At 44.5% G+C, this 25,320-nt stretch overlaps 3 protein-coding genes across 9 annotated transcripts; 2 read left to right on the forward strand and 1 right to left on the reverse strand.

Annotated features, from left to right (window-relative positions):
* Positions 1-88: 88 nt before the first annotated feature.
* Positions 89-13,007, reverse strand: pan3 (poly(A) specific ribonuclease subunit PAN3). Of its 4 annotated transcripts, none has more exons than XM_086102476.1 (20): positions 12,860-13,007; positions 9,201-9,300; positions 8,697-9,043; positions 7,738-7,859; positions 7,305-7,377; positions 7,172-7,242; positions 6,855-6,999; positions 6,536-6,753; positions 6,270-6,374; positions 6,119-6,176; positions 5,882-6,043; positions 5,020-5,136; positions 4,624-4,725; positions 3,793-3,958; positions 3,467-3,554; positions 3,253-3,392; positions 2,836-2,965; positions 2,607-2,671; positions 2,376-2,514; positions 89-1,568 (listed from the first exon to the last, which is right to left on the reverse strand). In XM_086102476.1, the coding sequence occupies exons 2-20, from the start codon at positions 9,218-9,220 to the stop codon at positions 1,428-1,430; spliced, it is 2,409 nt and encodes an 802-aa protein (XP_085958602.1). In that variant the 5' UTR covers positions 9,221-9,300; positions 12,860-13,007; the 3' UTR covers positions 89-1,427. The 4 variants fall into 4 exon arrangements, with proteins under 4 accessions (XP_085958602.1, XP_085958603.1, XP_085958601.1 ...); XM_086102477.1 differs by having other exon boundaries at positions 2,436-2,514; positions 8,697-9,046; XM_086102475.1 differs by having other exon boundaries at positions 8,697-9,046.
* LOC147187148 (receptor-type tyrosine-protein kinase FLT3-like) lies at positions 10,281-19,492 on the forward strand. Of its 3 annotated transcripts, none has more exons than XM_086102472.1 (23): positions 10,281-10,429; positions 10,702-10,781; positions 10,858-11,009; positions 12,231-12,343; positions 12,420-12,531; positions 12,607-12,740; positions 12,846-13,021; positions 13,091-13,229; positions 13,706-13,883; positions 14,091-14,191; positions 14,428-14,542; positions 14,619-14,824; positions 14,976-15,055; positions 15,121-15,253; positions 15,989-16,093; positions 16,178-16,288; positions 17,027-17,186; positions 17,277-17,389; positions 17,470-17,585; positions 17,807-17,929; positions 18,008-18,219; positions 18,299-18,404; positions 18,686-19,492. In XM_086102472.1, the coding sequence occupies exons 1-23, from the start codon at positions 10,402-10,404 to the stop codon at positions 18,764-18,766; spliced, it is 2,874 nt and encodes a 957-aa protein (XP_085958598.1). In that variant the 5' UTR covers positions 10,281-10,401; the 3' UTR covers positions 18,767-19,492. The 3 variants fall into 3 exon arrangements, with proteins under 3 accessions (XP_085958598.1, XP_085958596.1, XP_085958599.1); XM_086102470.1 differs by having other exon boundaries at positions 10,282-10,429; positions 17,458-17,585; XM_086102473.1 differs by lacking the exons at positions 10,281-10,429; positions 10,702-10,781; positions 10,858-11,009; positions 12,231-12,343; positions 12,420-12,531 and having other exon boundaries at positions 12,581-12,740; positions 12,846-13,229; positions 17,458-17,585.
* Positions 19,493-20,098: 606 nt separating this feature from the next.
* urad (ureidoimidazoline (2-oxo-4-hydroxy-4-carboxy-5-) decarboxylase) lies at positions 20,099-24,527 on the forward strand. 2 transcript variants are annotated; one of them, XM_086102484.1, is made up of 8 exons: positions 20,099-20,430; positions 21,071-21,260; positions 21,350-21,469; positions 22,170-22,374; positions 22,816-22,969; positions 23,092-23,180; positions 23,268-23,477; positions 23,750-24,527. In XM_086102484.1, exons 1-8 carry the CDS (start codon positions 20,351-20,353, stop codon positions 24,097-24,099), a joined length of 1,398 nt encoding a protein of 465 aa, XP_085958610.1. In that variant the 5' UTR covers positions 20,099-20,350; the 3' UTR covers positions 24,100-24,527. The 2 variants fall into 2 exon arrangements, with proteins under 2 accessions (XP_085958610.1, XP_085958611.1); XM_086102485.1 differs by having other exon boundaries at positions 23,277-23,477.
* Positions 24,528-25,320: the final 793 nt, after the last annotated feature.

The following is a 25,320-nucleotide window of genomic DNA, read 5'->3' on the forward strand; positions in this document are numbered from 1 at the left end:
CATTTTTATTCAAAATGTATCTAGATTTTTTTTTTCTAAATCTACCTCGTCTTTACCTTTTTTTTTTTTTTAACAGGACAACGCTGTATTATTTTCGGTATTCTTTATTAAAATACTGCTGTACACACAAATATTGCAAAATTTGAGCCATGGGAACACCAGAGGAGCAAAAAAAAAAAAAAAAAAACCGGACTAAAATGTCGGTTGTGGAGTGTGTGTGAGAAGTGGGTGAGTGTCTGTGTGTGTGTGTTGGGGGTTTTAAAGCACCACATTCATCAAATGTGTCTGTTTTGTAAATTACCTAACACAGTCGGCACCCCACCCACCAAGCAAGCAATTTTCAGGGTTTGATCCGCGGTGTCATTTCTTAGGAAGGGGCATGGGGAGGCCAGGAGCAGTTTTGTCTTTTTTTTTTTTTTAATCCCGCAGCACAAAAGGGGCACCGTGAACAATCCTGAACATTGACGGACGATCACATTCAATCATCGCGAGGGGGCGGGATGACAGGTGTGTGTTTGTGTGGGTCGGGTGTTGGGGGCTTTACCTTACTCATCATCCTACATGTCGTTCCCCTTCACCCACGCTGGTGTTGGTCCGCAGATAACGTTAGCCCTGCCGCTTTGGCAACAACAACAACACACACACATACATACAGAAAAATAAGAGGGGGTTTCTAAAAAAATAAAATAAAAAACAGTGGGCAACATTCCGTCCAGGGGCTGCTGCAAAACAAGGGTGGTGGGGTGGGCTACAACTAAATCCACAGTGTCCATCAACCTAAAGCAAGCACCGTACCCCAGTGGTTTGTCCTTTCCAGGTGAGGGAGAAGGGAATGGGGGGGGGGGGGGGGGGTGTTACCAGATTTAAAAAAGCCTCTAATAGAAAAAATGTTTTTTCTCATGTCATCATTCCGTTTGTGTGTGGGACTCTCTGTACACCCTGTAAGGCCATACATTCACACATAAAAAAATAACCCTGGGATTAAATTAAAATCCGAGTGTACCCTCCTCTGGAAAACACCCCCCTCCAACAACCCCTCCCACGCTCACAAACAAACAATAAAAGCAGGAAAATTTGCTCAACAAGAACTGCATGGTTTGCATTGGTTTGTTCCCCCAAAAATGTAAAAAAAAAAAGGTAGGAATTCGCCATCCCAAGCGTCCGTTACATATATCCTTTTTCCAGCTTGCAGGGGTTTTTTTCCTTTTCTTTTTTTTAGGAAAGACTTAAAAAAAATACACTTTAGAGGGGAAACAAAAAGCCTTCCCGGTTGGACAGTGTATGCGACTGAGGCCTTCCCGCCAAAAAAAAAAAATGCTGATGTTGAAATGTCTCGCGAGCTCGGCCACCCGTCAGGCTCGCTCGGAAGGTTGATGGCCCGCCGTAGTGCAATAGTAGTGCGCCCTCCGGGTCACTAGGGGGCGGCGCTACAGTGAGCCAGAGGTGGCTGCCTGCAGCTCCTGGAAGGTGCTGTCGAAGCAGCGCTTCAGGTCCGAGTAGGTCACCACCAGCACGCTCTTATCGTCCCGCGACACCAGGCTGATCTTCTCCGGACCGCCTGCGTCCAGCTGTTGAACACAAAATATATATATATATACATATACAGTATATATATTAGACATTTCAAACAAATACTTACATGCAGAAACCAAGGCTAAAAATATACATAAATCAGGGACCTAATTAAATTGTACACAAAGTGAAGACCAAATAAATAATTAAAATAAAATACAAATTAACATAAGACTATTTAAAGAGTCGTCCCGCCAATTTATTTTTATTTTAACACTGGTGGAGACTGTTAAAAAAAACAAACGATAAAAATAATGTTTAAAAGAAAGATAAAAAAATTGTTTAAATTAAGATAACTTCGATAAAAAATAATGAGTTATTCTATTTCGTTATCGTTTTCTCCATAAATGCTAAACATGTTGGAACAAATAAACAAGTGTAAATAAAATAAGAGCGTTTTTAAAGACATGCATTAAAAATATCATTGAAATGAAAATTGACGAAGTTGCTGAAAAATAGCTTCAGGTTTTCACACAGTGAAAATTTGAGACCCAGACAGTAAATAGACTACATTTTTAAAATAATGATCCATTTGTACAGCAAATATGTTTTACAAAAAAAGTGTTATTTTAAAAATAACGTGTTCGGACTAGAGACACGTTTTTATGACTATTTGAGGTGCTGTTGCTTGTTTGTTTTTTTTCCCTACATTTCATAATCATGAATCGGAAACAAGAAAAAAAAAAAGTACTTCCTGTTTGCTAAACTATTCAAATGGCGGCGTTTCTGCGTGACCTCATTCAAAGCGACAAATTACATTCATGGCGAGTGTCAGAGTGTCTTTGAATGTCAAAATTACTGACTTTGTTGAGACAGGAAACGATGTGGCTGAGGTCGATCCACGGCGTACCGGCTTCGGTCACCTGGTGAAACAGGTGGTCCCGGAAAAGCTTGAGCAGGTAGCGGTCGCCCGTTTCCGACCACGTGGGGTCCTTCTGAAACCTGGAATTCACACATGGCGACAGCTTTTTTTTTTTTGGTGTGTGTTTCCAAATCGCAACATATGCAGCACACTGATCAGGCGGCCGACTCACTCGGGCCTCTCGTTGATGGTGCCCAACTTCGCGAGCAGGCGGAAAAGGCGGCCATTTTGTACCTCCTGAAAAAAAAAAAAAATCAACGCACGGTTTTAGCATGTTTGGCCGTGAGCTAAATGCTACTTGGCACTACGCCCCCCCCGCCCCAGATGGAAACGTTAAGAGCGGCCTTGTTTACTCTTGTGATTGGCATGCATGTTCCCAAACAACCAAAGGGGCACATTACCTTGGCCAAGTCCTCTTCAATGACATCGTTCCTCATCTGGGAGGCGTCCAGTTGCGTGTAAAATCGGGCTCCGATCATCGGCATGATGTCGTTGACGCTGCGCAGGCGGGACTGTTCCGTCAGCAGATATCTGGGAAGCGTTTGAGAAGCAAATGATCAGAATTGCCACATGTTGACATGCGACAAGGAGACGGCTGCGCCGCTTGGGTGACGGCGTGTACCGCACTCGATTTGGAACAGAGGAAGCAAAGGACAAGAGTTGTTTCGGGAGATTGGAAAGAAAACTCGAGACAAGAAAGTTTTTCGCTTTTAATTCATTCACTCCCAAAGACGTTTTTAAACGTCTTTTCAGACTTGGTCCAGAATTGGCTGCTACTGAATGAGTTAAAAGCCAAACCGGCAAAAGGGTTTTCTTACAGTATAAGGTTCTTGAGGTCTGACGAGTAATTGATGGACACCAGCTCCATGGCCTTCTGCAGGTTCTCCCTCTGAATACCCGCCAGGGAGTTGCAGGCCAGCGCCAGCACGACTTTGCCGAGCGAAACCAGGTCGGCTTGCTGAAAACACACAAAGCGCGAGTTCTCAGTCGCCCGGGTGGCGACGACGTGCGGCTCGGGTTTGTGGCGAGCACCTGGTACTGCGGCATCAGGGCCAGATGGTTGGTCTGACTGTTGTCAAACGTTAGGACGTCAAACACGCCGACGCAGTTCACGCGTAACCTGCACACACGGGAATCAATGGCGGTGGATGATCTCGTCTTGTGTCTCTGGTTTTGGATTGATATGCATTACTTTTTTAGGGGTGGGGGGTTATGGTTTATGGTCTAGCTTGTGTAACCCTTTCAGGTGGACAGCTTATCAGGTTACAAGGTGCATGAAAGGGTTAATAGAATTTTGGTAGGACTATTCGGGCGTACCCAAAGTCGTGGCCTGAAATTTACGCCAACGCAGTACAAACCTGGTCTTGCCCGTGATGAGGATCTTGCTGGGGTCCATGACGCGGCACGCCAGGCCCGCCGTGTGGATGGTTCGCAGGGCCGAACTGAGCTGCACAATGTAGGCCCAGATCAGCGACTCGGGCAGCAGGCCGGCGTGCTGCCGCGGCGGGGGAGGCTCGTGTTGTCCTGCACAAAACATACACGCGCAAAAAACACAAACCGTTTTATCACACAAACACAGCTTGTGAAAGGGATGACATGGCAAACTAACAACTTCCTTATCTTGTTGCGGCGAGCGCTTTATTCGGCTTCTCGAAAGCACCGATCCTGTCAAATGGCTCAAGAAAAGCTCACGAAAACGGTTTGAGCCTTGACAACGCTTTGGATATCACTTTCCACAAAGAAATTCATTCCGAATTGGATTTTAGCAGGTCGATGCTAACAGGAAGAGCATCGTGGCTGCAATATTTGAGTGTGACACACGCTTGCGAAATCTGGTGTCTTTTCTGGGATGTTTTTTTTTTTTTTTTTGGTGCCCCAGCACTGTTCCCGTTGAAGAGGTCGACAACAGCACCTGCCTAAAGGATCACTTTCAGCCACAGTTTCCTCATCGGTGCAGGTCTCGCTTGCGTTCTTGCCAAGAGTCGAGAAATGACGTCATCGAAAACAGAAATGCGTCCCTAACCCGATGCGCTACGACCCGCGACAACAAACGATAGCCGCGCCTTAATTGGATTGACGTGCCTGAGCGGGTGACCCGGTTCCCTTAAAAGAAAGTGCGCCAACCAAAATGTAAAAATAAATATATAAATAAATAGGCATGGGCAATATTTGAAGGCAGAGCCACTCACCCCACTTCCTCTTGGTAAAATACGAATCGGCTGCCGGGTCGTTGAAGTGTCGGCTGAACATGGTTTCTGCGCCTGCGTGGAAGTCATAGGAGAACACCAAAGCTGGTGGAGGAGGGGGGGGAGAAAAAAATAAAGGTTTAAATTAGTTTAATTTGTGTAAAAAAAAAAAAAAAAAAAACACTCCCTTGTTAACTCATTCACTCCCAAAGACGTTTTTAAACGTCTTTTCAGACTTGGTCCAGAATTGGCTGCTACTGAATGAGTTAATGGGTAATGTAACCCTGAGCGTGTTTAACGATGAAAAATAGCTCCGATAAAATCCTTGCGTTGCACAACCCGTTACTGTTGTTGTCCAATTGGATTCCCGCAGGTTAAGTGAAGCGGACTAAGACTCACAGTGGTCTCCAAAGGCCTTTGTGGTGAAGACCTCCCGCAGGGTGACCGAATTGGAGTGCTGAATCTTCTTCCACATGTCCACCAGCATCATACACTTGGTGTTGACGAGGCGGAAGCCTGAACGATCACAAACACAAAATGGAGTATTCCAAGCGATTGCGCCTTTGAGTCATCACGTAATTCGATCAAAATTAAGTTTGCCGATTATTTGCCAAGGTAACACGGGCGGAGCTTTGTCCGTTTGAGGACGCCAAACGCGTGCTATAGGATAGCATTTGTGACTTTTGAGTGTGTGGGGTTTGAAGAGGCGGGGTCCTGGTCCGGTGAGTGACGTGGGTGTCGGATCGTAGAGTTGGCTACATACACATATTTATTGACACATTATTAACTCGATAATCAAGAGAGGATTTGGAAAAAAGCAGCCATGAATTCCTTCGACTCCCTTCAGCATTACGACATGCACCTATAACACAGGGATGGCAATGGCTAGTGATGAAAAAAGCGGAAAGGGGCGTGGTCTGGACGGGGCGACCAATCACAACAAGTAAGACATCATACATGTCCAATCGCAGCGCTGTTTACAATCGGAAGATGGAAAGACTGATCGAGAGAGCGTGTGAAAACTCGACGATAAGGTACCTGACCCCCCCCCCTAAAATTTTCTCAACGGATTTAGACGATTCACAAAAATGATCAATTTAAGAAATAAAACGGCGGATTTCCACGTATACGCAAAATAATTGCCATCCCTGATAACATGAACAGCCCTCCAAAACATTCCTTCGCAGTACCTCGCGCACGTGCGCTGTACGACAAAAAAAAAACATACCAGGATGGCGGCGTTTTTAGGGCGTGTAGCTACCGTGTATCCTCCTCAGGCAGTAGGGCAGGTCGTCCTTGCTGTTGACCGCCTTGTAGCAGGACGTGATGTAGCTGAAGTTGCTGGTCTTTTGCATGCGGTTGGGCGGCGGCAGGGCCTCCAGGGGGAACAGGCTGTGGTAGCTGTCCACCTCGGACGGTACGTCTGCACAACGCAGGAAGCCATTTTTGACGGCGTGCGCCACGGGGGGAAAAGATTTGGATGCTTCGGGAATTCTACCTGCGTTTTCCGAATGGTCGATCTGCGCCATGGTTATCAGGTGTCGGTTGATTAATTCCTGGAGGGTGTCGGAAGATGTTAACCGGCGGGGGTCACGAGCGGTATTTGCAATGAGAAGAGGCGGCGGGGGGGGGGGGGGGGGGGGGGGTACCTGTCGGAGTTCATCTGCCATGAAGAAGGACGGTGCATTGGCTTTGGGCTGCATGTAGGCCACGTGGGGTGCCGTGGGGGGATAAATGTGGTACGTAGGAAACACCTGCGGTGAAACCAGACACACTGAGCTTCCCGTTTTCTTGAAAAATGAAAACTGGGTAGCCATTTTCCGACTGAAAGCCAGCGGCTGTACATATAAAAGTCACAAAGAGACCTTGCAGATTAAAAACATTTACTCGTCTTCCAAAATATACGTGCACGTACCATGCCGGCCATCGGCGCAGGGGTATTGTCCGTGTAGAAGTACGTGGTCCCCCCGACAGTCTCTTTCTGGATGATGTGAGCGCCCGGGTCCGCCGCCGTGGTGGGCACCATGTAGTTGACCGGGTTCGGGGTGTGGCTGCGGCGGCGCGGGGCGGGTGAGGTATGCGGCGTAATTTTCGGCGAGTGAAGGGGAGATGAGCCCGCCGATAAAGACATGCCTGACATCAGATAATTCAAGCAAGTTTGGAGCAATTCAGAAAAATAAATTTTAAAAAACTGGGTCGTTTTAAATAAATCAATAAATAAAAGGAGACGCCACCTGGAGCTAAAGCGGCAGTTGTGGAGCTGTTAAGACCTGGGTGGGCAAAAAGAGGCGAGGGGAAGGCCTGGCCAGAAGACGGCGCCATGGTGGCTATTCGTGGAGCTCCCTTAGGGATGAACTCACTTGCTGTCGGATTGGGCGCCTGAAGGAAAAAGAAGTCGTTACACACAATCTACCTCAGACCTGGCCCCGCCCCCAAAGAATCTGCAATCTCGAGTGTCATGACATCACAATGTTGACTACAAACAAAATAATGTGCATGTTGATGCCTTACAAACAAATCCCACACTCAGGACACCTTTTTTTCTGCTCACCTTTCTCCGTTGAGAAATGCCAAGAGCACCAAAATCGCTAAACAGCGACGACGTCGGGGAGTTGACTGGATCTACGTAGAGAATTTTTTTTTTTAAGCAATTTTAATGGGAATCAAGGCAACATTGGTCTTACCATGAGTGCTGTGGCTAAAATTCTTGGCACCATCATTGAGCAGGCTGGGAGAGCTGCTGCTGGTAGTGATTCGCTACGAAGAGATGGAGGGATTCAAAACACAAGGGAGCAAGCTACTGTATGTACATTTGTATCGGAATTTTATATTCATTCAAGTAAAGACTCTTGTAGATGCAAAACCCTGACTAACCAACATAAAAAGCTATACAATTTGGGGTACAAATTTCTTGAGTCATATGTGAAGTCAGCTCTGTGAACAGGAACATCCACCCGTGTTTGGCTTTTTCTTCAGCTTTTTTTTTTTTACATGATCCAACCACAGGAAGATACCAATGAGCGCTGGCTGTTTCTTTGGGTGTTGATAATGTCACGAAAGAATGATGGGGAACAAACCGCAAATGGTTTGACTGTACTAGTTCATATGGGACAGTACCTGCATCATGGAGTATTTGGACTCTGCGGGACTTCCAAATCCATTCACTCCAATGAAGCTGCTGCTGAAGTAGGAATTGGTGAGGTTGGCGTCACTCAGACTCGCTCCCTCCATCCCTGGAACTGCAAAGGACAGATAAAGCGAGTAATTTAATGTTGAACGAGGATGGTGTCAAGTGGAGGAAGTCGTTGAGGAAGTTTCAACGTTCCCGACTGTGTGTAACCGATTACAGCGCTCATTAGAAAAAATGTAAACAGTTCCACAAGTGCAAGCAACGACCATGCTAATTCCGACGCACCACCAGCGGTCTCATTATTTGCTTACCATTTGACCATTTGGCCATTAGCTTTGTTCCGTGAGAATAACTTTACACTCCTTCTGGTTTGTTTGCCCTCAAGAAATGAGGGCAAACAAGGGCAAACAGAACAAAACACTACCTCGTGGACCGCTACGTTAGCTCTTAGCTAGGTTAGCAACACAGCTATATTTCGCGAACATGTAAACACACATACGAGATTATGATTAATCGCCACACGAGTTAACATTAGTTTTGATTAGTGATTAATAACGTAAACTATGGCGGGGTTACTTTCTTTCTGGAAATGGCTACTAAGATGCTACGGGGGGCTACCGTTAAGTGCTTTCTGTCCACTCGCAGCTGTCAAATTACCAGGCCTCATTCGCGAGTGGGGGAACAAGCTGTTAAAGCTTCATTTTCACAACAACATCATCATCAACAAGTCGCGCCAGTGTTAAAAGGCGCCCAATGAAGTCCACGGCACAGAGTAGACGATATGCCGAAAGACATGACGGGTAAATTCCCTGAAATTCGTTTGGGGGACAAGGAGGCCTCAAATGAATCCCCGGGCTAAATTTTCAGTCAAGCCCCACCAGGCTCCTCTTAAAGTCGGGTGCTACCCCAGGTGAGGTCCCGGCTGTGACGTAAAAGCGTTACTCACTGGCTAGCAACGACCCGTCCAGAGAGCTCTGCGCAAGCCCCATGGCTTCACTCTTCTTGGGCACGCCGGTTCCTCCTCCGGAGGTTCCGGGGCAGGAGGCCCCGGAACCTCCGAGGGAATATCCCGCTGCAGTCCCGCCACCCCCGGGTAGAGACAACGGGACGGGGCTCAGGCTAGCCATGGACGGATCCTCGTGCAGGAACTGGCACTCGTCTCCATAGAAGCACGTTTTGTCTTTCGCGTAGTAACGGCAAAACTTCACTTTGACATTGGGTATCCCGGCACCCCCGAGCGGAGCAGCTGAGGCTGGGAGTCCGCTGTTCATGGCACCGCCGCCGCCGCCGCTTCTGCTGCCGGAAGACACTCAAACATAGAGAGCCACACAGAGCTAGCGAGCTAGCCCAGCTCGGCTAGCCTGCAAACGATCCCCCCTTTTTTTTTGCTCCTAAAATTCACCTCCTCTGTGGCGTCGGGACCACTTAAAAAATGCGCTTCGGTACTCACGTCATCGCACTGGGGTGCATGTTTGGCTTCCGGACTTAGATCACCGCACGCACGGAACAGTGATCGCGAGGGTCGCCATCCATGCAGACGCTTTCCTTTGCTAATTAAAAAAAAAAAAAAAAAAAGTGCAGCCTGTTGTTGTTTTTGCTCACTGCCAGGTTTGCCTTCGGTGCACTGCCTGCGACCCACTTTGCATTGTGGGTAAGCGCCTTTCCTCTGCCTCTGTACGGGACATGCTTCATGTATAAGATGCACAGTGATGCTGCTGTACTGGGTGTCCATAAAAATCTCTTCAGAATTTAAAACATTTTACAAAAGCGAATGAAAAGCCAAATGAGTAAAAGTTTTCACCAAGAAAAAAAAATGAAATTTCCATTGAACACTGTATCAGCCAAGCTCCCATACGATTTTCTGGTAAATTAACTGCAAGCAGACGTACACATGCAAACAGCAAAATATGTTGGCTGGCTGACAGGCGGGGGAGAAACAACGATAGGGTAGACATTTTTGGCCGAGGTTATCACATGGGTTGACATTGGCGAGCGACATGATTCAGTGAAGCTGAGTTGAGTATGCTGTTTCACAAATGAATTTCTGAAAGGTGTTTATTTCAACTAATAGTTCACTCTGACAGAGTTTATGAATATGTGATGACTTACAAAACCTCAATAGACATATTTCTTCCGCAACTAACCATTTTAACCTCCACGGAAAAAAGACAGGACGTTCTGAAGGATTCGTGTGCGAAATTCAAGAGGAAGTCGGCCATTTTGGTTTAAAGTAACCATTTTGGGCGAATTCCGAGGCTACTTCAAAGTTACAAAAAAAATTGGCCTTGTGCTTGAAGCTTTTGTATTATTTTGTGGGAATTTTACAATTTATTCAAAATAAATATATATTTTTTATGATGTTTTGTCAATTTTCTTGTCAAATTAAATGGGGCATCTAAAAGGGTCATCTGAGCAAAGCCAGCGATTCAAATATGTATTTGTGGGCTGTAATAGCAACGGTGAGAATAAGAATTATATGCGGTAGAAAAAAAATGCGAGTCATAGTAGTTTTAGGAACTTAAGTGGTTTTCAGAATAGGAAGTAGACTTTTTCCATTTATCAGGTAGCCAGGCGGGGCTTCCCTTTCTTAAGAAAAAAAAAATCGTAAACTCAACCTGTGAAGTTTCGTTGTGACAAACAGAGATGAAAAGATGTTCACGCACACACTAATGATTGCGGGTGAGTATGATGTTTTGTTTTTGTTTTTTGTTTTTTTTTTGGGGGGGGGTAGAATGCATATTTTAGGTATTTGTGCTTTAAAATGATTTTTTAGCTTACTATTCCAGAGAGAGCTGGGACCAAGAACACTATTCAAAATTTACCTTAAGCTGGGACCAAGAACACTATTCAAAATTTACCTTAGCCATAAATGTAATTTAAAATATGTGAATTATGAATTTGACGATCATCATTATTATTATTTTTTTTTTTTTAAATGACTATCTTTCAAGGTTTTCTGCTGCTGTGCGCTGTCAGCGTGCATTGCTGCGAAGGCATCTTACCCAAAGGGAAATGCACACCGAGTCAAGCGGTAAATGCTCCAAGTGTATTTTGTGTACAGTATTTGGTATCGAAAGCGGTCAACACTCCAGATGACGTATTTCCAGATCAAGTGTTTCTACCCGGCGCACTACCTGAATGCATCCGCTCCGGTCTCTTTGGAGGTGGGTGTGGGTACGAAACTGGTCATCTCCTTGGAGGGCTTCCACACATGCAGCCCGTGCAGCTTCAGGAGAAATTTGCATCTCCTAGTACCATTGTAAGCGTGTATAGCATTTTGTTATTTTGTGTTTCATTCTTGTACATGTGGGCAAACGTGTGTGCTCAAGGGGCGTATTTATTTATTTATTTTCCAAACAGACAAACGGGGCAGGTAATTTATCTTTAAAGTGTGTAAAATACGGCATGTTAGGAATGATTCATTAGTTCTCATTTTGTATTTGTATTATATTTGATCTATTTATAATTTCTGTAGAGTATCTCAAATCAACTTTGACTTTGCCATTGAAATAAATGGAAACGCCATTAATCCGTTCCAGCGTCCTAATGACCCCGTGGAACAGAATGGATTCAATTACAGTGGTACCTCAATTTACGAAATTAATTGGTTCTGGAAGAAATTTCTTAACTAGAAAGGTTTGTAAGTAGAGACGCGTTTTCCATGTAAATGCCCTAATCCGTTCCAAGCCCCCTCAAAATCCAGACATAAATGTTTTCTAAAGCATAAAAATGCATCGAAATATGTAACAAATACATGTTACAATTTCGATTAGTGCACAATAAATGAGAGTTGTGCATGATGTAAAAAAACAAAGAATAAAGAATAAAAATGATGGTCATTTAACTTTTAACTGAGTCCTCATCGTTTTGTTGCCCTCTTTAGTTCGTGTTCTCTCTCAGAGGAGGTTTTTGCCTGGCATTTTGTCAAGAACTGACACACAAACACATATGATAGTAGTCCCTCTTAGCCAATGGGATGCCAGGGTGCTCCTCGGTAATAGCCAATGGCAGAGCAGCTATGAGTACGTTGCGTTCAGTAAACTCGGAGCTGCGAGTAGCAGGCCAGACTGTATTTTTACTTTTTGCATCTTGAAATTTCTTTCGCAACAAGAGGCAATATTTTCCTGTTGAGGCGTTTCGTAACGTGAACATTTCGTATGAAGAGACGTTCGTCAGGAGGGGTACCACTGTAAACCGTTTTTTGCATTGGTGTGTGCACAACTTGGCCACTGGGGGCAGTATGATACAGTTATGCAAAAGAAAATGAGTTTCGCAATCATTAAGTCACTCAGACAGCTGCAGCTTTGGGAGTTGTTTTTCGCAGAGGATAAAGAATATAGGCCTGTGAGTATTGATGCTCTTTTGTTAGCATTGAAGAACATAGCGCGCCATATGTGTGTTTTGGCTAACAAACATAATTGTGATTTTTGTTTTGCATGTTTTTCCATGGAGGTTTTTTAATTTTATTTTTTTTTGACAGAGAGGCCAATTTCATGATAGTCCTGCCAGTGCTTTCTGAGAATATTTCTGGGGAGTATACCATCAGATGCACGGATGAGCGCTCGTTGACCATTGCTCTACATGTGGTTACGAGTGAGTACTTGTTCTTGTGAATCATTCAAGCGTACCTATATGACTTTTTTTTTCTGGGTTTAACATCTCGCCTTAGAACGGCCCACAAAACCTCGTCTGACGCTGGTCCACGCGAACGATCGAAAGAGTTCCCCCCATTTTAAGTGCGTGTCTGGGGGTTTCCCTCAGCCTAATCTGGAGTGGTCAGGGTAAAATGTCACGCGCATCTTTTCAAATGCAAGAGCCCATCTGGTTACGATGATGACTAACTTTACCCCCATCAGAATGCAAGACAAAGCAGTCGAAGATGTGGAAAAAACTGAGAGCACAATCACCAGCGTTGGATTCACAAACAAACGAGTGATGTGTTGCGCAACTAACAGCCAAGGGCGTGAATGCTCCCAACTGTACGACTATGGTGATTAACGCTTTTCAATGGGCTTACGTGATATTTATAAGAAGGGGAAAAAAAAAGGGGGGAAAAAAAATCTGAAATAAGTTACACCGTTTTGTGTGTTATAAGACATAGAGAGTAACCTGGTGGATCAGGACGAGGTCTCCAGTGTGATTTTGAGTCCCGGGGAGCCTCTCCTGCTTCGCTGCAGGTTCAGCCGCTGGGGGCGGCGAAGGGCAGCGTGGGAGAAAGACGGCCTGCAGTTGACACCCGACGAATTTCCGTGCTCTGCAAAAATCAAGGAGGTGCGGCGTCATTTGCAAATTCACGCCAACAAAAGGCGGCATCTTGTGATGACGTCCTGTCCTTCCCAGATGTGCAGCCGATTTGACTCGCATGGGAAAACCTCGATGGTTTACTGGTTCGTTGACTCGGTGGATGCGGCCCACGGCGGCACGTACACCTGCAGGGCTCAAGATGGCGCAACCAAGTCCGTTAACGTCAGCATCCAGGGTCGGTCGTCACGCTTTGGAAATTGTTCCCGGCCGTCTTCTCGAAAAGCCTTCTGTCAAATGACACAGAAATATTCATTTGTCACACGCTGGTTGAAATTTCTCCGTTTAGGCCGGGCAGGTCTGGCTCAGGCAAATGTACTGGTGCGTTCTTTGCGTTCAACGGCCTCAAATGTGAAAATTTCACGTGTTTTCACGCAACTTCAAATAAATCGAATGCCCACGTCCCACCGCATGCATATACACACGCGCATCCCAAAATTGGAATGATGATTCGTCCCGCGTTTTCCAGAGTTAACTTGCGACTCATCGCAAACAAGCGCACATATTGACATCTGTCTGGAATGTACAACCATTAAATCTGTTTTTCCAAATGTTGATACTCCGGACAAAATCCATGCAATGACTTTGAAGGCTCTTGAATGCCCCGCGGAAAAGCCCGGTTCTTTTATTTTTTCTTCTCATGCATTCCCTCAGCGGAAGGCTTCCTCAGGGTGCAACTGGATGCGAGAAAAACTTTGCTGAGTCAAGAGGCAGCCAGCGCGTGTTTGCAAGCCTCCGTGTTTTACCACCCCGGGCTGCAGCGGTGCATGTGGGAGACGCCCGATGGCAAGGCGTCCAAATGCGACACGGAGGATTGGGTCACAACGCACAGGTAGGGCTAAAGAGCTAATATAGCCATAAGGCTACACAATATCATCCGAGCGAACGAGGAATTTGCAATTCGTTTTACCTTTACGCGGAATTTAGCTTTGGCAAACCTGCAGCTATCCTGAACCCTTTTTGATGATGTCATAAATGTGCGCAATGCCAACGAAATCTACTGGAGAGCATCGATTAATATTTTTTTGTGTTCTGTCAGGACGGTGAAGCTGTGCGGTGGAATCAAATCAGGAGAATACAAATTACACGTGGAGGCGGGCGGAGAAAGCAGAAACGAGTCCGTGTCTGTGTGTGTTGTAGGTAAGAAACTGAAGAGCCTGTACTTGAGTAGAAGTCTCGTACGTACGCCAGTTTTTGCATGGATTCTTTTTCCTCTGCGACGAATGACAAACACGGGCAGTAAAAGTGAAAAGTGGTCAGAAAAAAAAATAGGTAATCAAATACAGACTTGTGAAAAATCTTCAGTACTTCCCACCACTGAGGGAAATACACGAATACCGTGAAGCTGGGTTGTGTGCACCCTATTTATGATACAGATGAACCAAAATTCAAACTCAGCGTCAGCAAGGACAACGGCAGCATCGACATCCAGACAGCCAGCGCCGTGCCGGCAAATTACACGTGGATGTCTTGTTTTCCTGGCAACGAAAGGTGCACAATTTACCAACACACTGTCTTTTATCACCACCCGCAAGACATGCTCTGCTTTTAAAAAAAAATATCCCAGCTGCGAGCGTCACTCCTTCTGGAAAGAGATCCCCGGAACCTGGCGAGTCGACTCCGACGTAAGGTGCCGAAAGATCATCAAGAGCGCAACCGGGAGAGAGCTGCTGGATGGACACCACTTGAAATTTTGCCTGGCCAACTCAGTTGGCTCCTGGTGCACGCCCCCGCAATTGGTGTACTATCGGTCTTCCCGGGAGGGATCCAGAGGTTTGATTTTGTTATCATGATGGATCTGTCTCGCAAAGTCAGAGAGTGTGCATGTTGTTGCATGTTACCAAAACCTGATGAAAGCTCCAGCCGCACGATATTCAAATCAAAATTGTAAACCCACCGTATGGAATACCTGGTGTATACACAGAGTTGAAAGTTGGCAGCGTGATCCTGGTTGTGGCTTTGCTCACCGTCAGCGTGGTGCTCGTGTACACGGTCAAGAAGAAGGTGAGGCAGCCGTGCACGCGGGCAAACCGAAGAGGCGGCACACTCATGCGAAATATGTCCAATAGAAACCGCAGTATCAGCCCCAGCTGCAGATGATCCAGATGGTGGGCCCCAATGATAACGATTACATCTACATTAACTTCAAGGACTTTGAGTATGAACAGAAATGGGAGTTTCCCAGGGAGAACTTGCAATTAGGTTCGGATCATTTTAGTCATACTTTCACTTGATATGATATGATTGTGCATGCATATATATACCGTATTGGCCCGAATATCAGACGGTGTTTTTTGCATTGAAATAAGACTGAAAAAGTGGGGGTCGTCTTATATTCGGGGTCTAGACGTTATACCCATTCACAACGCTAGATGGCGCCAGATACCATTGAAGCGAATGCTGAACTTGACTCCCCAGGCCAAAGTGAACCCCTGTCACGAAGAATAAAAATAAAAATAGCGGTAGCAAAAAGAAGAAAAAAATAGCAGGAGGAAAGAAAAGAGAAGAAAATAATAGAAGAGATAACAGAAAATGGAGAAACGTAGCGACAATCTAGAGAAAAGTGGGTCGAAGATCGGCCAGGTTAACCGGCAGCTGAGGAGAAGTTATGATGTCATTTACATTTCAAAAACCAGAAGCCATTCATTTTCGAATGTGATTGCACTTCAGTTTACGTATTGAAATGTTCAGATATTAAGATTTGAATGAGGCAAAATAACATGCTTTTTCTCTCAAATATATTGTTATAATCATTTGTTTCAGATGTACTGTAATTATTTTCTGTAGAAAAATTAATGTGGTGTTCAAAAAGTCTTTTTTCAAACTTGAGTCTTGAAAAAGAGGGAGTCGTCTTATAATCGGGGCCGTCTTATATTCGGGCCAATACGGTATATATACATACTGTATACACAGTCAAGTTCCCGTCTGGTCCTGCAGGGAAAGAATTGGGCTCTGGTGCTTTTGGCATGGTGGTGCAGGCCACGGCGTACGGCATCAAGAAGGCTGGCGTGACACAGCAGGTGGCCGTCAAAATGCTTAAAGGTAGGCGGTTGTTCAGCAACTGTGTCCTGAGTGAATTCGAGCGCGAAGAAACCGGCGAGACTTGACAAATGCGGTTGCTTGCAGAAAAACACCAGCAAGTGGATAAAGAGGCTCTGATGTCCGAACTCAAGATGCTGACGCACATCGGCCACCACGCTAACATCGTTAACCTGCTGGGAGCATGCACGGGTTCGGGTACGTTTACTTGACAGGCTGTCAATCTTTTATGATGATTTCAGCCACAATTTCCATTACAGTGGTACCTCTACTTACGAAATTAATTGGTTCTGGAAGAAATTTCTTAACTAGAAGGTTTTGTAAGTAGAGACGCGTTTCCCATCTAAATGCCCTAATCCGTTCCAAGCCCCCTCAAAATCCAGACATAAATGTTTTCTCAAGCATCAAAATGCATCGAAATATGTAACAAATACATGTTACAATTTCGATTAGTGCACAATAAATGAGAGTTGTGCATGATGTAAAAAAACAAAGAATAAAGAATAAAAATGATGGTCACTTTTAACTGAGTCCTCATCGTTTTGTTGCCCTCTTTAGTTCATGTTCTCTCTCAGAGGAGGTTTTTGCCTGGAATTTTGTCAAGAACTGACACACAAACACATATGATAGTAGTCCCTCTTAGCCAATGGGATGCCAGGGTGCTCCTCGGTAATAGCCAATGGCAGAGCAGCTATGAGTACGTTGCGTTCAGTAAACTCGGAGCTGCGAGTAGCAGGCCAGACTGTATTTTTACTTTTCGTATCTTGAAATTTCTTTGGTAACAAGAGGCAGTATTTTCCTGTTGAGACGTTTTGTAACTTGAAAATTTCGTACAAAGAGATGTTCGTAAGTAGAGGTACCGCTGTATTAATTTTTTTTGTGTGTGTGCGCGCTTTGGGTCTTTTCAAAAATTTGGAATTTCCCCTTTCCACGTAGGCCCCATCTATCTGATATTCGAGTACTGTTGCTACGGCGACTTGCTGAACTATCTGAAGAGCAGCAGCGAGCGCTACCACAAGTCGGCAGTGGACGCTTTCACCCGGGATCGCAACTGGATCCTCTATCACAACCTGAAACCAGGGAAAAACTCAACCATGTAGGGATGTTGTGAACATCTATCTGGAGTGGTTTGTGTGTGTGTGTGTTTGTTTTTTAAATCATCCAAGACCTTGTTGTGTGTTTTCAGGGTGCAGGAGGGCGCCGTGGACAACTACATGCGGATGCACCCTGCCCCGGCCGGCAGCCAGGAGGACGCATCCCTCCTCTGTTCCGGCTTGGACAACTTGGACCGTGGTGAAGGTCAGTGGATCGGGACTTTAGAAAATGCAGGTGGCACCAGGGACTCTTTATGGATGCAAAGACGACAGATTCATCTGCAGACACGGAGAGCTCTGAGAACGGAGAGCCGGATGACCTGCAGGCCCTGACTTTTGATGACCTGTTGAGCTATGCTGTCCAAGTGGCCAAAGGCATGGACTTCCTCTCCTCCAAAAATGTACGTAACCTCCAGCACCTGTACATACAGTACATTAACCTTTGTTGTTTATATGACACTGCCCCCTTGTGGCCAAGGCAAAAAACATGGCAAAAACGGCTTCATTCTTTACCTTTGATTTAATTCTGCCATTACCGTTTTTTTTTTTTTTTCAAAAGTACAATCTTCTCGAGTGCTATTTTACCTCAAGGCAACATTGTAACCATATGACGTGTCTACAGTGTATCCATCGTGACCTGGCAGCTCGCAACGTGCTGGTGACCAAAGGCCGACAGGTGAAAATCGCCGACTTCGGATTGGCGCGGGACATCGACAACGATTCCAACTACGTCGTGAGAGGCAACGTAAGTCGCATGAAAAACACTCTTTTTTTCTTTTTCTTTTTGTGACGCTTCTGTAAAATGACTTTTAATGCCCGCCAGGTGCGTTTGCCCGTCAAGTGGATGGCGCCCGAGAGCATCTTCCAGGGGCTGTACACCATGAAGAGCGACGTGTGGGCGTATGGCATCCTGCTGTGGGAAATATTCTCTCTGGGTGTCACCCCATACCCGGGGATAAAGGTGGACCACGGATTCTATTGCATGATTGAGAGGGGGTTCAAGATGGAATGTCCTTACTACGCTGACGAGTCCGTGTAGGTGTCATCAGCATGTTGTAATCGAGACACAGAAAGAGCGGAGGAATCACAGAAAGGCATACGCTTCCTTCTCCAGGTATAGGATGATGTGCAAGTGCTGGGCCCTGGACCCCTGCAACCGACCCCCCTTCTCCAAATTGGTGGCCTTCATGTCGGAGCAGCTGACGGTCGGCGAGGAGAAGGTATGTTTATCTCTAATCCGAGGGGAGGGAATTTTTACGCTCAAGGGCCGCATTCGATTTTGAATCTGGACTGAAGGCAAAAGACATCTGAGATTCACGCACAGGAAGCCATGAGGACTGTGACAAAATTAAGAAAATAAGACAGTTGGGAGGAAATGATTACAATTACATCGAATAATAATAAGAATTTAGATTGTAAATGTCAGGGGTTCTGATTTATGTATGCCTTGTTGACACCGACTCACTCCCACTTCCGATAACAGAACGCCTTTTTCTTTCAGCTCTACCACACCGTCAACCAGACATCGAGCGACAACAGCAATGCGTTCGGCATTTTGGACACTTTTGCCCCACAGGAGTAGGGCGAGACGCAGTAGGACGAAAACCAAACAAAACCGTCCGATGAGCCGCCAAAATAATCATTTCAGTACATCCACATGTTTTAGAGTTTAGCAAAAAACTAAAAGCAAAGCAAAGACCTTTGCCAAGGCTCCAAATTGTAAATAGCTACTGCATTTGCCTGAATGTTGTCATTTTTGTCATGAGAAAAATGATGGAGAAGGTTCGAACGCGAATCTGCATTTTCATGTAAGCCATGATTGGATCACTTCCTCTTTGGTTTCTAGTTGTTATATTTGCTTTGCGTATGCCGTTTAATGTTCATTCATTTTATAAGCTTGCATAAACTGGCCAGTGGGCATCATGAGTAGAAATGTCAAAGGAAAATGATTTGCTGAGTTTTTTTTTCCAATGTATTTTTTTTTAAACATTATCCTTGATCATCATCATGCAAGTTAAACCAAACACACCTCATATTATTTTCTTAGATACATGCTGTATGTAAGATAAGATTACTCCAACTGGAACTACAGTCGCTGTGAAGGGTAAAAAAATAAATAAAGTGGGGGCAGATTTTGTTATTTTTGGGGGAATCTTCTTCCGTTTTAATGTTTGCGTCACCGTGTACGTTCGCCCCCCCCCCTCCTCCTCAGATGAGCAGAGCTTTAAATATTATACGTTTGAATGTCATGTTTTTATGTATTTTTCCAAGCTGAAGCATTAAACCAGCAATAAAAATGCACTTACTCACAAAATGTCTACGTAGTACTATTAATAATTTGTGATATAGCCATATTTTTCCCAAAAGTATTTCAATAATTTAATTAATTCTTAACAGTCAATATTTCGCCCTTGCAAAAATAAATGAACTATCAAATAGCCTTACCTGGCACTACGTTTGTACATATAAAGCCACCCATCCAAGATATGATCCATTTATCATTTACTGTATAGTTATCCAACATTTTGCCCTAAAAAAATAAATTCAAGAAAACACATCTTTCAAAAAAACATACTTACCTGACATTCCATTTATAAATAACTCCCATGTTGCCCAATATTTTCCACACTTTATTGTCATACATTGTTTTCTGTTCGAGTGTAGAAAAAAAACTTGCCTGGTCCGTTTTGTATCGCTAAATATTTCATTTATAGCAACCAATTTAGTCAAATATAAAACGGTCGTGATTCGACCTGAAAAAAAAACCAAAACTAAAACAAAGATTTAAAAAAAAAAACAAGACTTTGCCCAAACTGACCAATCATCGATGAGGGGCCGTGACCATATGACAAGCAGCTTGGCCAATCACTGCGAAAAACGGAAGTACAATGCCAGCCAATGACGGCGAGCTTCTTCTCGGTTGACGACTGCCATAGGATAGGACGACCACCATTATCCCGTGCAAATACGATCCTGACTCATTGTTGTTGTTTTTTGAATTGGACTTAGCCATTTATCTACACCCAGGTATATCTTATTTTGTACGCGTAAACGAGACGGTTTGGAGCACAGAAGTACATACTGAGACACCACTTTTTTGAGTATTAACACACGTCGACGTCGTCGCCATTTTGAATGTGGCGAAGTGGAGAGGATCGGCGATAAGATGCCTCATTCGTGTTCTTCCTTGACTTGTACCAACCGTTTCACAGTCGAAACCAGAGCTCGTGGGATTTCATTTCACAGGTAAAACTGAACTATGGCTTAAAAAGGATGAATCAAGCCAGAATCTGCCGATATCGCGCCTAAACCTATGCATGGTCCGATACTTCCTGCGGGAGAAACCAACCCCCAACTCATAAATCTTTCCTATGAGACTAAAATGCGCCGAAAGGAAAAACGTTACTATTAGTTGCTTGGTCTGTCCACGCACATTTCAAATGTGAGAATCGCCAGGTGTGCGTTTCCTGTTTTTATAAACACCCAATTTATATGTGTGGTAGTACCAAGATTGACGTGTGGGCGGCAGCACAGGGAGCATCCAATTGACGGAACAGAAAGAAGAAGAAACATTTTATAATTGTTACCGTTGGCTTGGCCCAACTTGGTGTTGACCACACATATATTAAATTGAATAGTTAAACACTGTTGGCCTTGACTACAGACATCAGTTTACACGACCCAGAAAACACGATTTCAAAATGTCTTCCACTTTTGAATAAAAGCAAAAGAAATTGATGATGAATAAAAGTTTTTCTTATATATTTTTTTTCCAATTCTGGGTTTTCCTTTCACCGGATGACACATAAGCTTTGAACAACTCTCCACTAATGTTCTTAATTAATTGGCTCCCTGCTAACTATTCTCTCACGCATCTACTGGGTAGGTTTCCCAAAGACAGAGTGCTGAGAAGAAAATGGGAAAAAGCTGTCAGAAGAGGAGGATTTGCTTCCAATTCGTCAACCATGCTCTGCAGTGAGCACTTCAGACCGGAAGACTTTGACAGAACAGGTCAGACAGTCAGGCTCAGAGAAGGAACTGTTCCTGTCTGCTGTTTTAAACCTCCTGATAATAAGGTAGTCATATCACTGGCCTGAAAGAATTACAACATTCAATGCAACATGACGCTGATTTTTTCTTCTTCTCGCTTTTGCTGAATACGAAGGCTCCCAGGATGTCTCAGACCTCACAGAAGGCACGGGAGCCCCTCCCAACAGATACTTCCAAGCTTGTCAAAGAGACCCCAACCCAACCTGAGCCCAAATCCGTACCGGTGCCCGCTGTTGTGAGTAATAATTGCAAGCCCCGGAGCTGAATCGACCAATGAAATAATAGGGTCGCAAAAAAAGGTTGACAGAAACCCTCTGCCTTGACACTTCACACCCACTACTCTGTGTGGAAATAAGTTGCCGTTGGTGTCCACAAAACTGAATTGTCTGACACATGTCGGCCATTGCCAACACAAGTTGGCTAATACACCCACAGCTAGCTAGAATTTATACAAACGCGGCTACGAGTGTACTTTCAATCACTTGATTTGAGAAACCAAATGCATAAAATGTAAGGCGGTTCTGTTTTTTTTTTTTTTGTGACTGTTTTTCATGACTTTGTCCTTTAGTATTTGTTTAGCTTGACAACAGAGAAGAAGAGAACTGACTGCCGTTAACGGTTTGCCAGTTAACAGCCTGCTGCTGACCCAAGCTTACAGTCGCTAACTGCACAAAGTTCTGCACACGCAGCCTTGAATTCACTTGGCGTTATGTTTGATTTGACATCATACTTTAATTGGGAGTGACAACTTGTCGGCTCAGAGCTCCCAAAACCTGTTAGTCGAATTACGGCTGTTTATGCATAAGCGCAGCTTGTTTACCGGGGCGATCTCTTAAGTCCGCATTTGACGAGAGGTTATTTGCGTTCATTTTTCACATGACGTCTCATCGTTTTTGCGAGGGCCACGTATTCTCATTTTTCTTATTTTGACTTAGGACCACGCATACGCTTCAACACCGGAAGAGCTGAGGGTCAAACTCAGTGAAGCCCTAGCGAGGGTGGAGAGTCTGGAAAGAGACAAGAGGAACGCCAAGGACAGGGAGAGGAGGGCAAGGAACACCGTGAGTTGTCTTCTGGAGGATCTCGAGGTGAAGAAAATCCTGAATGATGAATTGAAGGAGCGGCTCGACATATACTCAGGTGAAGTGAAAATGACACCTTCTTTTTTTTTGCCTTCAAATGTGAACTGAGAAGAAATTCCTCCCAAAACAAAACGGGTCACATCAACATCGTAATTCAGTTACGGCAGCCATTCTTTTTACCCACATGACGTGCGCATTCAAACAAAGCATTTCGGTCACGTCGGCCAGTCAAGCCAATCATCAGGTTTTGCGATTAAAAAAACAACAACAAAAACACATATACCGGTACATTTAAAAGCTCACTTACTTGGCTCGACTTGCATCCATCATGATTTGAACTGTAAACAAAACAAAATGTCTGCATGAACACTTTGATGGAAATGAAAAGAAGGACTCCACCAATACAAACTTGACCTTTAGTGTCACAACAATACTTTTTCCCCTCCTTCAAGACTCGCTCGAACATTTCAGTAATTTGCCTTTGCCGACTGAATTCCAGATCTTCCAGTTCACCTCCTCTCCAAACACAGCCACAAGTATACCAAAGAACAGAGGGAGTTTGCCGCGACTCTCCACTTTCACGGACCGAAGGCATACGACTACCTGCGAGAGTCTCTGCATATTAATCTCCCGCATCCACATACCTTGCAAAAGTACTGTTCTTTTTCTTTGGAGAATTTTTTTTTTTTTTTTTTGCGATCTGTCATTTTTATGGATGGATGGCTGAATAACAAGAAACAAATAAAGTGGAGCGTCCTTTTTTTTTTTTTCTGAGATGGGTGAGCTCTGGGGAGACGAAGCCTGACCTCAACACGACGATGCTGGACACGCCAAGTCAAGATGACGACACAGCTCAATATTTAGGTAGCGTGTTTGTGTCATATTGGACGCCGAGGGTTGGTCATGTGTGTCCAGAAGGACGTTGGACTTTTGATGAATGATTGTCTTAAGACTTTTCAGGTTGCCGAGCAGCCATTCGGGAGAATATGGAACTCTCCCGAGTCAACGAGCTTCCCTACGAGGAGTTTGTGAAGATTTTCGGCAACGTGGTGGAGAGATGTCCTATCGTGGCGGCGGCCGTTTGCTCTCAGCGTCCCTTCGCCGACGTCGACGCTTTGGAAGCGGCCATCTGCGACTTCATCGACGCTCTGTCCGAATCGGGTGAGTCAATGATTATCTGACAATGTGTCTGCAATAGGAAATATGGTCGCAGTGAGCATTCCAGATGCCATTTTGGTCAAGAAAAAGCAGTTTTGGGGGTTTTACCAAGAACGGTGGCGTTTTGGCACCGTTTATGTTTTACACAATATCAATGAAGGATATGGTGGTCTTGAAGAGAAACCAAACCAAAACGATTTTTGGTCCCTAATGGGATCAAGGTCTTCTGAGACTTAACATTGTGTGTATGATAAGTCTTAACTTATCATGTCTAGGCAAAGAGGGGATCCTCAGGTGCCACCCGGAACTTGCTGGCCAGGACCTCCAGGCCCACACCTTGACCCACGAGTCCAAGAGCGAGCAGTCGAACGCGGGCATGGACACGCTGGGCGCAGAGGAAGGCTACACCTTGTCATGCTTGAACGAAGAGTACAAGGAGCGCTTCGGCTTCCCGTTTGTTATCTGTACACGCTTGAGCGAGAAGGCCAGTATTTTCCAGGAGATACGCAACCGCATCGCAAATGGGTGCACGGAGGAGAGAGAGCGTGCCATTGAGGAGGTTAAGAAAATATGTCGTCTACGTCTTCGGGACCTCGTGCACAATGACACCGCAGCTCAACTTTAAATTGCATGTATTACGTAGCCTAAACTGGTGGTTATAATTGGGCTTTCAGATGACATTTGAGCTAGTTGTGCAAAAGGTGTATGTGCATTCTAAAGTCTGGAGAGTGTCAAATAATTTTTTTTCTGTTAATGTTCTAGTGCATTTTAGGTTCATTCTGAAATTTTACCCAATACTGTATTCATTATTTTTTGAGAGGCAACGATGACATCCTAATTAACATATTGTTCACATTGACATGAAAAAACATGGAATCTATGTCATACTGAGGCCAAATAAATCTGAACTGACCTGCGGTCTTAACATAGCCCAGGTGTGTATTTGGTTAAAAGTAAAGTTTTCCCTCCATGGTTTGTTTGTTTGATGAGTTGTCACATACTCCAAAGTTCCCACTATTTGTACACAAACATTAAAAAGTAATTTTTCCATCATGTCTCCTTGAAAGATTGTCTGAGAAGGGAAGTTGACAAGCTGATTACAACCATGGATGAAATATCAGGAAGATATTTGTAAATACATTCATTGATAAACACAATTGATGGTGTCACACACCTACCTTTTGAAATTTTTGGGTTAAGGTCAACTGAGGTAAAATAAGAAAATGCTAATTTGGTCGAAAATTGATGATCACCTGTAGAATGGGTCCTTGCGTCAAGGACTTGTAATGTGCGGTCCTTGTCAGTGCCTGATGAAAAACCACGCACTCCTGTGTGATTTAAAAAAAAAAGCAACGCTTTAAACTACATAATACCGACACTTATACCTGCGCTTTTTTTGTTTGTTTCTTTCTCTCTCCCCTAGAGATTTTTTGCGGATATCTCCCATCTTTGGTATATGAGAATGGAACCCAGGAATACTGGCATAAAGGAGCCCAGTACGTCAACAGTCAGCGCGTTCACTAAAATCGAGAGACAAAAAAACAATAAAATGTGTTCTTTAATGGAGACCAGAACATAAAATTTCTAACATGATTTGTATTTTTGTACTTGTATTTACAAAATATTTTTAAAATCACATACGCTAGAAAGATAAGGAAGAGGATCCTCTTCCGTACTATAGATGTCTCCACCAGGAGGCGGGAGAACATCGTCCTCCGCTCTTCATGAAATGTATTCGGACAGTGTTTTAATATTAAAACAAGGCTTAGTTTATACATATAAACATATTTTTTCGAGGCACCTTTAGTTCACTAGTGGTTTTCCAACTTGCAGGTGTGGGGGTTAC

This window comes from Hippocampus guttulatus, chromosome 21 (genome assembly GCF_054856545.1).
Source record: "Hippocampus guttulatus isolate MCC_2025c chromosome 21, RoL_Hgut_1.0, whole genome shotgun sequence".
NCBI lineage: Eukaryota > Metazoa > Chordata > Actinopteri > Syngnathiformes > Syngnathidae > Hippocampus > Hippocampus guttulatus.

Bases quoted from the DNA above. Each gene is read 5' to 3' on its own strand.
- pan3 (XM_086102475.1), bottom strand. From the start codon at position 9,220: ATGCACCCCAGTGCGATGAC. The intron at 6,044-6,118 runs GTAGAATTCCCG...TGCGTTGTGCAG, and splicing joins CGACCATTCGGAAAACGCAG to ACGTACCGTCCGAGGTGGAC. The intron at 3,393-3,466 runs GTGCTCGCCACA...GTGTGTTTTCAG, and splicing joins CCCTGATGCCGCAGTACCAG to CAAGCCGACCTGGTTTCGCT.
- LOC147187148 (XM_086102470.1), top strand. From the start codon at position 10,402: ATGTTCACGCACACACTAATGATTGCGG. The intron at 11,010-12,230 runs GTAAGCGTGTAT...TTTTTTTGACAG, and splicing joins TTGCATCTCCTAGTACCATT to AGAGGCCAATTTCATGATAG. The intron at 17,187-17,276 runs GTAGGGATGTTG...GTGTGTTTTCAG, and splicing joins CCAGGGAAAAACTCAACCAT to GGTGCAGGAGGGCGCCGTGG.
- urad (XM_086102484.1), top strand. From the start codon at position 20,351: ATGCCTCATTCGTGTTCTTCCTTGACTTGTACCAACCGTTTCACAGTC. The intron at 21,470-22,169 runs GTGAGTAATAAT...ATTTTGACTTAG, and splicing joins CCGTACCGGTGCCCGCTGTT to GACCACGCATACGCTTCAAC. The intron at 22,375-22,815 runs GTGAAGTGAAAA...ACTGAATTCCAG, and splicing joins GCGGCTCGACATATACTCAG to ATCTTCCAGTTCACCTCCTC.